At 43.5% G+C, this 15,010-nt stretch overlaps 1 protein-coding gene across 2 annotated transcripts in view; it reads left to right on the top strand.

Moving 5' to 3' along the window:
- The window catches only part of PRKG1 (protein kinase cGMP-dependent 1), a 528,936-nt gene that overhangs the window by 408,185 nt on the left and 105,741 nt on the right, over positions 1-15,010 (top strand). For both annotated transcript variants that reach the window (XM_086616279.1, XM_086616278.1), the window contains exon 7: positions 4,023-4,117. In XM_086616279.1, coding sequence (XP_086472405.1) covers positions 4,023-4,117 — 95 coding nt within the window. The remainder of the gene's footprint in view (positions 1-4,022; positions 4,118-15,010) is intronic.

The raw sequence follows: 15,010 nt of genomic DNA, 5'->3' as shown, positions 1-15,010 counted from the left end.
TTTCTTTGCTAAGTATCCCTCTTACAAGGCTGACTTCATTCCCATGGCCATCACTTCTCAGCTTTTCCAAATTAAATAATAGGAAGCCAGAGAAGTCTGAGCTGTCTCCTTGGGGAAGAAAAAAGGTCTACATTTCTGTTCCACTGCTCACAGGGAAACTATGCTTTTTGACCTCTTTTCCCATAAAATCCTGATGGGATTTTATAGATGGATTTTTTTAGCTTCCATTCAATTTTTGTTTATTATTTTTTTAGCTGGCCTAATACTGTTATGCTTGAGAAACATTTGGCTTCTTTCCACGTCGCCGGATGGAGATATTCAAGGGAAAACACAGTGATTTCCCGCTGCGGATGAGATGTGATGGCGTTGAACGTCAACGCAAACGGATAAATCTGCTTGAAAGTAGGCCAACCCCAGTTCATGGATCTGATGGTTGCACCAAGGCACAGGTTAACTTTGGCCATGTGTAATTGAGCAAAAACCCTGTGGCATCCATAGGGGAAGAGTGCGGGCGTCTACACGCCGTTGAAATTTTTTCCTGAGGCAGCTGTCAGCTCTTGGGTGCTAAAACTAGATTTTCCTCAACATCTTCCACTCTATATCTCTGGGAGCCAATCTTCATTGGCAGAAAAAAATGGTCTTTTTCAAGGAATAAGATAATCATGGACAAATTTCTGAAATGAAGGTAATCATGGACTGCAGAAAGCCAAGTTTGGTAGTATTTCCTCATGTCCTTTTAGTTCCCTCCTCTCAGAAGTAATGTTCCCTCTCCTTCCAGAATAAGGACAACCATGATGCACACTTCAAATCCTTTTTTTTTTTGCCCTTTCTTAATGGGTAAAAATAATGAGGGGATGCACCTCTCTCTCCTGTTGAGTGTCGGAAGCCCTCCTTGCTGTGTTGGCCAGCCTGTTGGCACGAATGCTTTTGCCCCACTTGGTCAGGTGGATCCCATCCCTTCCTAGCAGTCCTCGATCTCCAAAGAGAGACCCTTGGTTGTAAAAACCAAATCCCTGTTGTTGACACCAGCTGGGCAACCAGTTGTTGACCTGCACAATCCATCCACTTCTCCTCAAGGCCTTACACCTTGTCTGCAGGATGGAGGAGAAAACCACCCATGCCTTTGACTGTTGCTCCAGAGCCCTCTAGTCCTGCTTGAGATGCTCCTTGGCTTTATCCCTGGCCTTTGCTACTTTATCTTACAGGGACAGCTGATGGCCAGAAAAAGGGAGTGAAAACAAAACAAGGTACTTGGGCTTGTTGAGAAATTCCCAGACCTTCAGCTGGGTCCCCATGACTTGACTGAAATTCCCACAGGGACAGTTAAATTCAGCCCAGTTTTCTCTTCCAAGCTTCCTGATTTACAAAAGAGATACCAGTGACTGTTAGAAGACGGATGGACTGGGAGAGTGTTTAATTTTGATACCTGTGTTGGGACGTAAGAGCTACCTAGTGGGTGTAAGAACTAACTCACGCTAAGGATAGAGCCCAGGATAGGAGGAACAGAGCCTCAGCAGTGAAATATGGAATAAATATCAATGAAATAGAGAATTAACAAATCAGTGTATGCTGCCTGGGGCTTTCTGAAACAGGGGCACGTAATATTCCATGGCCCATGCTAAAATGAGACGCAGGCAGCTTAATAAACCAAAAAAAGTGCTGGCTGCAGCTCAGGTACCTGGGACCTCACATGTGCTTTCTGCATTCAGCAGCATCATATGAGTATTATTGGTGAAAGCTTTTTACTTTCGTAAAAATTCTGCCTTGTCTTTTAGATCAGAGCACTCATAGAATTGTAGAATGGTTTGGGTTGGAAGGGACCTCAAAGATCATCCAGTTCCAACCCCCCTGCCATGGGCAGGGACACCTTCCACTGCACCAGGTTGCTCAAAGCCTCATCCAACCTGGCCTTGAGACACCTCCAGGGATGGGGCAGCCACAAGTGACCAGAGAAGTCAATTGACCAGAGAAGTTTTTTTTTTTTACATTTCTGAGCCCAGCACATGTCTCAGAAATGCTTAGAAAGCCTTCTGTTCCGTTTTCTTTCAGCCGGTGCTCCATGGATACGTCTTCTAGGAGCAAAAACCTTTTCCCCTTTATCTTTCTCAACAACATCCACCACACTCGGTTGCGCTCCTGAGCTCATTTAGGTTATTTATTACAGTGTATTTCCTCGAATCCAAGTGAATAGGAATCCAAAGTGTCCTCAAAACACCCTGAGAGCAGAAATCTGTTGAATAATACATCAAATGAAAACAGCACGGTCCCTCCTGCTTGCTAAACGCCGCTGCTCTGTGCCTGCCCCGTATCTTGTCTGTACCCAGAGATGGTGTGTGCCACAGGACACCATTTTCCCTTTGAACACCATGGCGTGGCACCAGTTTAATGCCACATCACACTCTTTCTTCCTTGGTGCCGTGACTTCGTATGGCTCATCGCTTTGAACCACATCAAAATCCCACTCCTGTAATCCCTTAGTTTAGGATCAAGGGAGGTCATGGAGAAAAGAGCTGAAATATCTTTTAAAGTTCCCTTTGTTTGTCCAAGGTTGTTTTTTTTCTAATCAGCTACAAGTCTTCCTAACTTAGCCGTTACGCATTCCTTACCCTCATCCGGTCTTCGATGAGTCACTGCAGGTGTTAAATGTGGTGTGGGGTAGACTGAGCGCTCAGCAATGACTCAAAGCCACTGGTTTTACCATCCATAAAAAAGATGGGAGAAGGTGCAGGCCACAGTTGTGAATTTAATGGTGAAATTAAACTGGAACGTCTCTAAATCTGAAAGGACATGTCCGACGCCTCAGATTTTGGCTTTGTGAATTTTGCATCTGCAAAAGCTCTGATTCAAGCTCAACAGCCTGAAGAGGAGAAGCAGATGAGGGATATTCCCGTGTGTGCGAGGTACATCCAAAGAGTTGCTCATCCCAATGACATTTTGGACACCTCAGGCTTTGGAAATGCCTGTCCCTCTCCACTGACCATAGACAGTGCCTGGACAAGGAGATTTATAGGTGGTTAATGCTGGGAGGGGTGATCCCCACCATGCATTGATAGCTAGAGGTTGTGTTTCACCTCTCGTCTTTTACCGTAAGAGGTATGAGTTACCTCTGATAACAGCTGAAAAAGAAGAACTATTTCTCCAAGAGGACCATGACATCCACAACATTGATCTTTCATGGAGCCTTTCCCATCCTTGGCATGTCATGCCGTCCTCAGCACCCAGCGGGATGTCAGGGCTTTGTCGTTACATGGCAGCTGGGATTTATATCCCATACTGGCACGGGAAACCAGAGCCAGGGGTGTTCAGATGATCAGTTACTCTTTTTCTTCTGAAATCATTTCAGAAAATAAAAAGGAGCCCCCAGTGATAGGACATCATCCCTCACAGATGTGAAGTTGTCTTCTTGTTGTTGCAGTGCCATCTTCAACTTAGGCTAACGCTAGGTTACGTTACCCGTGGTGGGTAGAAAGTCTCCTTTCATCAGCAGTAATTGCTTTCTCTTTCGCTGCAAAAATAAAAAATAAGATGGCATTTTCCTTTAAACTTCCATGAAAATATTTGGGTTTTGCTCTAGCTGGAGTTATCCCCTGGCTGAATTCGGGAGATGGTAAAACGAAGAGGAGGCATCCTTCATCCCGTAATGCTCCAAATGATTTCATTTCAATTATGTCTAAATGTAGATGATTTTGGTTACTGCTGCTGACTCCCTACAGGCAATGACTATGTTGTGCAGCCAACTTCACGTTTAGAGTTAAAATCTTCCCCAAAAATTCAAATATTAAATTTTTTGCAAGAGTAGTAGGTACCTTAGTGGAAAATAACTGCTCCTTTTCTTGGATGGTTGGTTGGTGATGCTGAGGGAAGAGGGCAGGACTCTGGAGAATTACGTGGTTCCCAGAGGAGATACAGACCAGAGCTTTTCCTGAGAGATCCAGGAGATGACAATTCCCTCTCTGAACTGACAGGTTTTATTGGTTAATTAAAAGTGTTCTAAACGCTGGTGGCTTTTGGCTTTTCAACAGGTGAATGTTACTCGTGAAGACTCCCCCAGTGAAGATCCAGTCTTTCTCCGTACTCTAGGGAAGGGAGATTGGTTTGGAGAAAAAGCTCTCCAAGGGTAAGTGCTCCTTATGATGTAGCTCATACGTTGAGATGATTTTTCAAGGACTTCTGCAACCTTCAGAGGGCACTTGCAATTTGGAAAGAGATTGGGAGCAGGTTTATGCTTTTGGAGTTCAACGTTGACACTTGGAGTTGCCTGTTGCCAGGAGGCTGCACCTTCATGGAGAAATAAGGTTTGTTCTGCAGTTGAGGCCAAACATAGATCTTCCCAGGTTTGTAGACATCAGGAAATAGTTTATCTTTGCGCTCTCTTCCCTGACCATGCGTTTGAAAGTCAAAATGTTTGAGGCTTTGCAACTCTGGAGTGTTTTTCATGTATGGTAAGAGCATAATCATGGTCTTCTTGATGGGGTGGACAGCTGAAGGTGGTGGGTTTCAAACTGTGTACATATGATTTTGGTGGAGGTGGGAATTGTATGCGAGCGACCTGTTTTATAGAAGTGTTTTCCTTTGGGGGTGACTCTAAAGGAAGAGAAACTGTAAATCCATATCCAACAATAATCCAGGTGATTATTATAAAAATATACTTTATTTCCAAAGAGAGGAATAAGAATAGGAATAGCAAAACATGCATTAGGCAGGAATTTGGGGCACCCATCCGTGATAACATGGTCAGTCCCTCCTACATCAGCCTCCTTCCTAAAAGGAGCAGCCAGAACATTTGAAGACCAAATTTCATGTTGCTTCTTGACGGCCAGGGAGACGTGTCCAGCACAAAACTCAGGTCTTACCCCTGCAAATTTATCCTTTCATATTAAAGTAACATGGTTATTAAATAAATGTCCTTATTTTTTTCACTTTTATAATACCAAAATGGAGACAATGTATTTTTAAATTTCCTCCACAAAACCACATAAGATAGAAACACTTTTAGCTTTATTTAAGAGCCTCGCAGAAAATTGACTTTAAGAGCTGATATGGTTTAAAAAAAGCACCAAATATCTTGAAACATGTAATGACACACGGCACCACCACGATGAGAATTTCTCCACGTTTCAACTAGCGTATTTTGGCCGACTGCCTCAGACTGAGATGAGTTAATTTACAATAAGTACTTGTCTGCATAGATTTAAATATTCAGTACGGAATAACTTTGATCTTCTGAAACTAAACAGAAGCTTAATAATTGAGAATATGTTCTCAACGTGCCAGGAAAGCATAATACCAACGTATTTTTTTTGCTGGGAGATGGTGTACCTGAAGTACCGTACCTCCAGTTTGCTGATAATTGGGATGATTCCCCATCCCTGGAGGTGTTCAAGGCCAGGTTGGATGAGGCTTTGGGCAACCTGGTGTAGTGGAGGGTGTCCCTGCCCATGGCAGGGGGGTTGGAACTAGATGATCTTTGAGGTCCCTTCCAACCCAAACCATTCTATGATAAGCTCAGTAATTCTGCAGCTTGATTAAAATTGAATAGTGTGAAATTATTGGAATGCAAAGCATCCAGCAGATGGATAAATTGCTGAGAAATGAGTATCTTTCAGGGCTGAGTAAGGCATCACTGTGCAGGAACTTGGTAAGCCTTGAGGATGTTTCCTACTACATGCGTAAAATACGGTTACGGCTGAGAGCTCTAGATGGAGCCCACCTGGAATACTGTGTTCAGCTCTGGGGTCCCCAGCACAAGAAGGACATGGAGCTGCTGGAACGAGTCCAGAGGAGGCCACGAACATGATCACAGGGCTGGAGCACCTCTGCTATGGAGACAGGCTGAGAGAGTTGGGGCTGTTCAGCCTGGAGAAGAGAAGGCTCCGGGGTGATCTTATAGCAGCCTTCCAGTACCTAAAGGGGCTACAGGAAAGCTGGAGAGGGACTTTGGACAAGGGTGTGAAGTGACAGGACAAGGGGCAATGGCTTTAAACTGAAAGAGGGGAGATTTAGGTTAGATCTAAGGAAGAAATTCTTTACATTGAGGGTGGTGAGGTACTGGAACAGATTGCCCAGAGAAGCTGTGCTTGCCCCATCCCTGGAGGTGTTCAAGGCCAGGTTGGATGAGGCTTTGGGCAACCTGGTGTAGTGGAGGGTGTCCCTGCCCATGGCAGGGGAGTTGGAACTAGATGATCTCTGAGGTCCCTTCCAACCCAAACCATTCTGTGATTCTGTGATAAATCAGAATTTTTCATGTATTTTCTTTACTTTTTCATCTTGGGCTAATTTTTCCAAACTTTATCAGGACTTGCTTAGCAATACTTAATTCCACGTTATTAAATTGTAAATCGTGCTTTCCTGCACGTAGGACATAGTAACAACTAAAAGCTGTTTTTTTCCTGACAACATAATTGCAGCGTCCGCTCAGCGTAGCGCTGCGCGGGAGGAGGTCAGCTAACAAATATCTCCAGTTCTCTGGCAGAAACACGACCACTGGCGTAGACGTGGGGCGGTGATACACGTTATCCAGTATTTCGTTTTCCAGATCATAGAATCATAGAATGGTCAGGGCTGGAAGGGACCTTCAAAGGTCATCTAGTCCAACCCCCCCTGCAAGGAACAGGGATATCTCCAACTAGATCAGGTTGCTCAGGGCCTCATCCAACCTGGCCTTGAACGTCTCCAGGGATGGAGCATCCACCACCTCTCTGGGCAACCTGTTCCAGATGGCACACCTTGTTTTGCCTTATCCCATTGCACACCGGCAGGAGCAAAACAAGTGGTGAAACGATCAGCAGCATCATCTTACGGTACCACTCAAGGCTCCCAACTCTTTGGGCTCTTCCCTTCCCTTCCTGGCTAATTGACGCCGAAACGAGATGTATAATTTACTCTATAGCAATACATAATTCACAGCGTACTCGCAACCAGTTATTTTTTTGGCGACGTTTTCTTAGTTGGAAAGAAAACATGTTAAAAGGCTGTTTACAAGAATCATTTCCATCAACAGGGAAATAACAATTCCTTCCAAGAAGCAAAGGAAAACAACTCAGCGCGACTTCATGGCTCGCATACGGAAACGAGCTAATAATTACGGTGTGCTGCCACCGCGGCGGCGCGCAGCTGAATCCTTGCACGAGAGCATCTATCTGGACCTCGCCGTATCTTCTTCCAGAGGTGATGGCTTTGGAGTGGCCATCCATCCATCTGTCTCATTAGATGGGAAACGTGGTGGTGGACGGTCTTACAGAGAACGATGGGGCAACATAGGAGGGCGGAAGAACAAATCTTTAGGAATATAAAAGAAGGTTCTTTCTCCTTCAAAAATTGTGTTTCCCACAGGGCAGCCCAAAAGCGGAACGGTTTGAGCCATTGCTGTTACATTATGTGCTACACCATAGATTATATGTAGATAGAGTTGTCATTTTGGGGTTTCACCTGGTTTGGGGATCCAGGAGGAGCTCCGGACCGTGGGGCAAAAGAGCAGTGGCACGTGGCAGAGGGCTGATGTTTTGGAGAGGCAGCGATGGAGCCCACCTTGGTGAGCAGGAAAGGGATTTTGAAAGAGATATTATTCACGGTTTGGTTCATAACACTTTGACCAGACTGGCCAACTCTTTGAGGTCCAATATCTGAGATTTTCTAGCGAGTATGTTGACTTTTCAAAGAGGGGATCCCTAAAAATTCAGCAGCCTGGATTCTCCTGGGTGGTGGCAAGAAGGGAAGAATTTGGTAGAGCAGCTCAGGCTGAAGCCAACACAGGACTTGCCCTGGCCTCCACAATATATGTGTATTTATTCTATTTATTATGTCTGTATCTAATCTATTTGTTTATTTATCTATTTATTTACTATATTTATATCTAAATATAAATGCTGGGAGCACATAGTACTGAAAAAAGTGTTGGAAATGTGGATGCTGTGCTTTGATTTAAACGTGCAAAAATATATTTAATGGCTTTAGCAAAGACATTTTTCATAGGAAGAGGATTGCAGCTTGTTTTACTGCTTTTTTTATGGTATTTCCAGACTGTTGTCTTCGAAAGGAGCATAGGAAGAGGTGACTCCAGTGTGGCTGGGGTGGACACTGGTGGGGTTGGTTCTAGGGTTATAGAAACACAGTTTTGCTTTGACAGCAGCTTAGTTTGCTCGTTTGTCCACGAGTTGTCTTTGAAAATAATGAAACTAGTTGGGTTTCGATTAGAGTTTCTCATCTTGAGTCGTGTTGGTTTGTTAATCTACGCACGTGTGGGTTTGTGATGTAGTTAAGCCAAAGCTCAACGTATTCACTTGGCCACGAGCAGAACCGTAGCAGGGTGACAGCTGGTTTGAGGAGATGAGAACATCTCGGCAAGCGGTGTGAACGGGTTTAGGGCACGGCGTTGGGAAAAAGGGGGGGAATTTGGGAAGCCTTCCTGCCACCGGGGTCATGGCAGATGGGTTCATGGATGGGACCGCCGGAGGAAGCTCCCGCTTGGCGCAGGGAGCCTTGTCCAAAGGGTGTCCTCCCTTCGTCCTTCTCATTTGTAAAGAATCATAGAATCATAGAATGGTTAGGGCTGGAAGGGACCTTCAAAGGTCATCTAGTCCAACCCCCCTGCAAGGAACAGGGACATCTCCAACTAGATCACGTTGCTCAGGGCCTCGTCCAACCTGGCCTTGAACGTCTCCAGGGATGGAGCATCCACCACCTCTCTGGGCAACCTGTTCCAGTGTTCTACAACTCTCATGGTAAAAAATTTTTTCCTAATATCCAACCTGAATCTACCTCCCTCTATTTAAAAACCATTACCCCTTGTCCTATCACAACAGACCCTCCTGAACAGCCTCTCCCCATCTTTCCTGTAGGCCCCCTTGAGGTACTGGAAGACCGCTATAAGGTCACCCCGGAGCCGCCTCTTCTCCAGGCTGAACAGCCCCAACTCTTTCAGCCTGTCCTCATAGGAAAGGTGCTCCAGCCCTCTTACCATCTTCGTGGCCTCCTCTGGACCCTCTCCAACTGGTCCATGAATAAAATAAGAGTTTTTATTATTCATTAAATGTGTTTGTGGTGCGCAGGGTGACGAAGGAATTACGGTCTTTGGGTCGTGCAGGAGGTGCTCTGCCATGGTGACAATTCCAGTGATGCTTGAACTGCAGTCACAGATTCATATATACATTTTTTGTTACCTTCACCATGAATTCAAAACGAGCATGGTAATACCTGTTTCTCATGGGACATAACAGCATCTTCCTTTCAAGAAAATTCATGCTATTTCCCATTTATCTCTCCACCTCCGGAGACTGCTCTGTAGTTATTTTCCCAATATTACAGAAACCATCTCTCCTTTAATTCCCCAAAATCCCTGGGCTGTGTTTTGTGCACTGATGATTTGCAGGAGCAGTAGACCAGTATTTATCTGTATGAGTAGTCTGGTATTTATCTATGAGTAGTATTTATCTGTAGGTGTTGTCAAGAGACAATTTTCTTGCTGACCATCCAAAAACTTTCTGCCCTATTTCCCACTTCAAATAGTAGGAATCGCTGTGATTGAAGTTGTCCTCAGCCATCAGGAAGAAGTAGGAATGCACGGGGGGAAATGCCAATGCCTCTTGAAATCAGAACAGCAGCTGACAGTGTCAGAACTGTGTTTATTCATAAATTAAGATAGGAACTGAGTATAATCCTGAAAACTTTATAAAAGGTCTAGTAGCTCGTTGTGGAGGCGAGAATGAGACGTCAATAATTTATATTTTATTTATTTATATTTTATTTATTTATATTTTTTTATTTATATTATATTTATTTAGGGCGTTACGGTGTTGGCAATGCCCTATTTATTTTTTTCTTTTTCTAATACAGGGTTGTTTTCTCTTGCTGGAGTCAGGGTTATGAGTCAGGCTCCGCGATTAATCGTTTTTATTAAATCTCTTTAGATGCTGCAAGAGGTGCTGGGGTCCCCACTCACGCTCCTCTTCTCCCTGCTCTAATTCCCAGTTTGTTTCTGTCGTGTTGCAATGATGCTACTGCTAAACTGACCTTTACATTAGTCCTTTTCCCAGATAAGAACCGAAAAATTCAGGTTTTCATTAAAATCTTAATTGCCAAAACCTGAAAACTTGTTTTAAGTGCCCCACCTCGCTGCCCTGCTATCTCCATCCTTGCCCTTCCTATCTAATTCTTACCTGTTTTGTTTCTTTTTTCCCTAGAAAATCTTTTCCTCTGTTGCTCCCTAAGAACTTTGGAAGGACTAGAGGGAATTATTTAGTCGGTTCAGACACTGGAGGAATAAGATTGATTGTCAGCAGTTAGGAAATAGCTGACTTGGTAAACGGTAAAATGGATTTGTGTGCTGACATCTACCAACATTTTCAATTTTTCAAGACCCACATGCAGTAAATAATATTATTTATTAAATACCCTGACGTTTCTCACAGCTCTCACCATGCCTCAACAGTTGTGTCTAGAAAAGCTTTTTCCATGTCCTTAACTAAACTTCTCTGTGAACATGAGTCATGTTTCATCTTAATCAGACACCTTGTTCATGATACCATTCTTCCACTAAAATCTTACCAGCTGCTGACCTATTAACCTAATTCTCCTGAATTTTCTCAGGAAGAGAGAATGGGATGGAGGGTTGGAAATGTTTATTGCTCCATGACGCAGAGCAGTGAAGATTTCCAAGGCGGTCGCACAAGTATGGACATGGCAAACAGGAGTCTCATCTCAGGGTGGTTATTTAAGATAGATGTATGTGTGTGTAAAAACATGGGATCATAGAATGGTTTGGGTTGGAAGGGACCTCAAAGATCAGCTAGTTCCAACCCCCCTGCCGTGGGCAGGGACACCCTCCACTACACCAGGTTGCCCAAAGCCTCATCCAACCTGGCCTTGAACACTTCCAGGGATGGGGCAGCCACAACTTCTCTGGGCAACCTGTGCCAGTGCCTCACCACCCTCATCATAAAAAAAATTCTTCCTTAGATCTCATCTAAATCTCCCCTCTTTCAGTTTAAATCCATTGCCCCTTGTCCTGTCACTACACACCCTTGTCCAAAGTCCCTCTCCAGCTTTCTTGTGGCCCCTTTAGGAACTGGAAGGCTGCTGGAAGATCTCATGATCTTATAGCATGATCTTTGTCACGATGCAGAGATTCGCTATTCCCATTTCGATCCAGTTAGGAGCAGAGGAAAAAAGAAAAAGAAATTAAAAAACAGCCATTGTGTAGAAGTTCAGCTGAGGAAAATGCAGTTTTCTAGCCAGGACCCTGGTGGGGGTGAAGGTGTACCTGTAGTGGTGGTGATCATCATCAAATTGAAGCAGTGTTTCAAATGTTGAGTTTAAAGACAACAAAAAAAAGATCCTTTTAACTTTGGCTAATAGGAGGGAATAAGGTTGGAAGCACTTTTCATCACTCCTGTTGCTAAATAATGGGGCCTTCTCTACGTCCTGGGTGGTTTGTAGCCCTTCTCCTGCTGACGGAGCATGGATGCATCACACGGCCTCCAAGCACAGACTGGAAGTCATTTCATCCATTATGTCACCTGATTTTTACGTTTCTTAGAAGCACTGGGTGATCTTAAAAGTTATTTCAGCCGTTATGGCTTTATTTTCCTTACTTTTCCCCTCCCCAGGTAGATCCCTGCTCATAAAGTCAGGCAAGACCTGGGAGGTTGGAACGGGAAATGACAGCAGATGGGTTTTGACCCATCACCCCGAGGCACAGGGAACACCAGAAGCTTTTAATGGATTTGGAAGAGCTATATTGGCAAATCCCTGAAACAAAACCCTCCCCAAGGCTTTGGAGGGTAAGAGCTCAAAAGCCCAGACAGCTGGGAGCGAGGAGACAAAGTGACACTGAGACAGTGTCACCATATGGTTCCCTGCAGGGTTGGCTTTCTTCCTGCAGGCATCTGGCCCCGGCTTGTGTTGGGAGAGGTGGCCAGGTGGACCTCAGATCTGATTGATCTCCTAAGGGCACACCACGGCAGGAATTAAATGCTACTGAAATGTCTCTTTGTCCTGTCCAGGCTGGCTTCTGGGCTTCGGGTGCCCTGGTCTCAAAGTCCTTAGATAGGGCATCGCTCCCAGATGAAGAGTAAATTATGAAATCTTCATCAGAGCCTTTGCAAATTGTTTTATTATTGCAAGCATGTATTGATCACTGATGTAGTTGCTTCACTTCCTTCGAGCACACGTTCTTCACCCTTTATTTCTTGGGAAAACACAAGCCACCGTTGCGTTGGCTTGCGTGGGAGCTTGCAGCAAGTGTCTGCAGCTGGTTGCCAAAAGCTCTCGATGCTCTGGGAAATTCCCTGACAGGGAAAAGGTTCCCAATTAAGGGACTCATCCAAAGGCTTTTAAAATGAGCTGGGAGGTTCATCTCGGTGGTTTTTAGGTGTCCTCCAACCCACAAAACAAAGCTATGCCTTCATCACCTAGCAAAACTAAATCTGGTGGGTTTTTGGAGGTGTGTTGACTCCTGCCACCTCGTGTATCAAGAAATGAGGGGAAAAGGACCCAGAGAGACAGAACAAGACGTGTTGGCTCTAACAGCATCCTGCCCATGAGCGCTGGGTTGTGACTACTGAAATGAAAGTTACCTTAAGCTTTTCCAACAGGAATTAATTGATATTATAGACTCTTCTTGTCTTAAATAAGAATATGGAATGGATCACACGAGGTGAAACCAAAGGTCCAGCCAGCCTGGCGTCCTGTCTTTTACAGCAGCCACAATCAATTGCTGAAGAACATCCTGAACCAGAGCTGGTGGCTTTATAATTTATGATCCTTGATGGGTTGTCGATTTACTTGTCAAACACGTGCAAACGGTTTTGAAATCCACAACCTTCTGTGCAATTAGTTCCACAGTTTAAGTGTGCAGGATGAGAAGAAATGCCAGGTTTAATGTGAGTTGTTGTTTTTTTTTTTCTCTTGATGGGCCATCTGCTCCTGTTCTGAGATGCCTCCAAGCTCTCAGATGTGCAGTTGACATCTTGATTTGCAGAGAGCTCAAGAGCCCATCATCTGAGACTACAGATGTGGCAACAAGCTATTTCATATGAAGCCAAATAATAATTTTTTTTTTAAATATGTTTACAGTTTCCAGCATCTTAAATGACTTGGTGAGATCTCTGGAACTCAGTCCTACTTTATCAAGAACCACACTTTTTATATAAAAGATGTTTGGAACTAGAGCTATACTGACTGCATTGTCATTCTCCATTTCGACAAACAACTTTTCAGTTAATTTGAGGGGTTTTAACTAATTTGTGTGCTGGTGATGTAGAAAACTGGTAACATCTTGGTCAAACAGGTGTTGGTGAACCATCCCAAAGGAAACGGGTGGCTTTTCAGCCGTTGGCCGGGTGGCAAAGCCGGCAGTTGCTGAAGGGATGTAGACAATCGTGTGAATAGAAAACCTGCACACAAAATACACCTGATTTTATTGATCATCGTAGAGAGAAGAAAAGAAAATACCTGGCTTTTTATTTCCTCTATCGAACAAAAATCTGCTTTGGGGAAAAAATGAGCCATTAGGAGACAATTAGCAGTAAAATTCAAAATTTTCCTACTCTTCTTCTAACGAAAAGTACATAAAGTTGCTCCAGTTTCTACAGGGATTTTACGTTCGGAGCCCGCTTCATGACTCAAATGTAGTTAAGAAATAAGCGAGTTGGTTTGAGTCTTAAAGATAATCATCATTTTTATTTTAGTTGGTTTATAAGAGCAGGGCTTATTAATAGCTCTGGCTTTTTTTACAACGGAATCAGAGCCTGGGAACTGAAAACAGTGTATTTGCTTTCCTTTGAGGATGCGATCCTACAGAGCAAGCACCATATTCCTCCTGCTGAATTTAAAATATATATAATGTTGGGCAACGAGACTGTGCCAGATGGAAGAAAGTAGAATTACGGGGCCAGGGGTTGTAGTTACGAATATATTTGCTTACATTTAACTGCAGTGAATGTTACCAAGAGTTTTTTCCCATGTTTTTTTTTGGCCTTAGCTTGGAAGAAACCCTATTGCTGATATAGGTAACACGTGGGAGATATCACAGAGGTATTATTTGATAACGAAGCTGCTGGAGAACTGTTCATATAAAAGTAGAAGTCCTTAGGAGAAAGTTTTTAAAATAGCACAATTTGGGGGGATGTATCCTCTTGTATGAAGCAGAGGGGAGTGAAACTGGTTAGTGATAGAAGGGATTGCAGGGGTCAGATCTGGACGTTTTTGCTCACTTCAAAGACATATAAATGTGTGATTGCAGTTTGCTTTTCTCATTTGGAGAAGGTGAAATAGCCTGGAAGGGCTGAAAGTTGCTTGTGGTGCTGGTGGAATCCTCCAAACTCTTTCCCTTTGCCTCTTTTTATGTTTGTTTGTTTGTTTGTTTGTTTTCAGAAAATACCTCTACAATGCAAAAGAAAAAAGAAAACAAACAAAAAAACCCATAAAAAAACTCACCTAATTTCTGTCCTGTGACAACTTTGTAGTATTTTGGGTTTTTTACGTTCTGAAACAATAAGACCTTTCGGTCAACAGTAAATGTTGATGATTGAATCAAACCAGTTTATCCTAAAATTTTGAAGTTATGATACTTTTGTCAAAATGCTGAAATGCTGGTTTCTGACAGATTTTTCTAGCTGGGGAAAAAAAAAAAAGAATGCAATCCATAATCCGAAATAAATGTGTTACTAGGGAGAGGAGGGGAAAAAAAAAAGACAACACACCCTGTAGAAGACCTCCAGAGGAAATCACCCATTTTCTTGGGAAAACGCTTCCGTCAAAATCCTCCTGCTAGCTTTGTTCAGGTTTGCAAGCATTAAGTGGAACTGAAAAATCCATAATTCTCTTGGCTTCCTTAAATAAAAAAGAAAATCACTCAGGATGCCTTGAGGATTTTTTCTGCATGGATGCATAGTAACCCGGTGTTGGGATGCAGTGCTTAGTCATTTTGTGATCATTATAATAGGAGATACTTAATAGGAAATACTTAATATTAAGCCTCGTGGTTTAAAAATAGTAGAACATTCCTGATAGA

Source organism: Tauraco erythrolophus, chromosome 9 (genome assembly GCF_009769465.1).
Source record: "Tauraco erythrolophus isolate bTauEry1 chromosome 9, bTauEry1.pri, whole genome shotgun sequence".
Taxonomy (NCBI): Eukaryota; Metazoa; Chordata; class Aves; order Musophagiformes; family Musophagidae; genus Tauraco; species Tauraco erythrolophus.
This window is presented reverse-complemented; position numbering and strand designations above follow the sequence as displayed.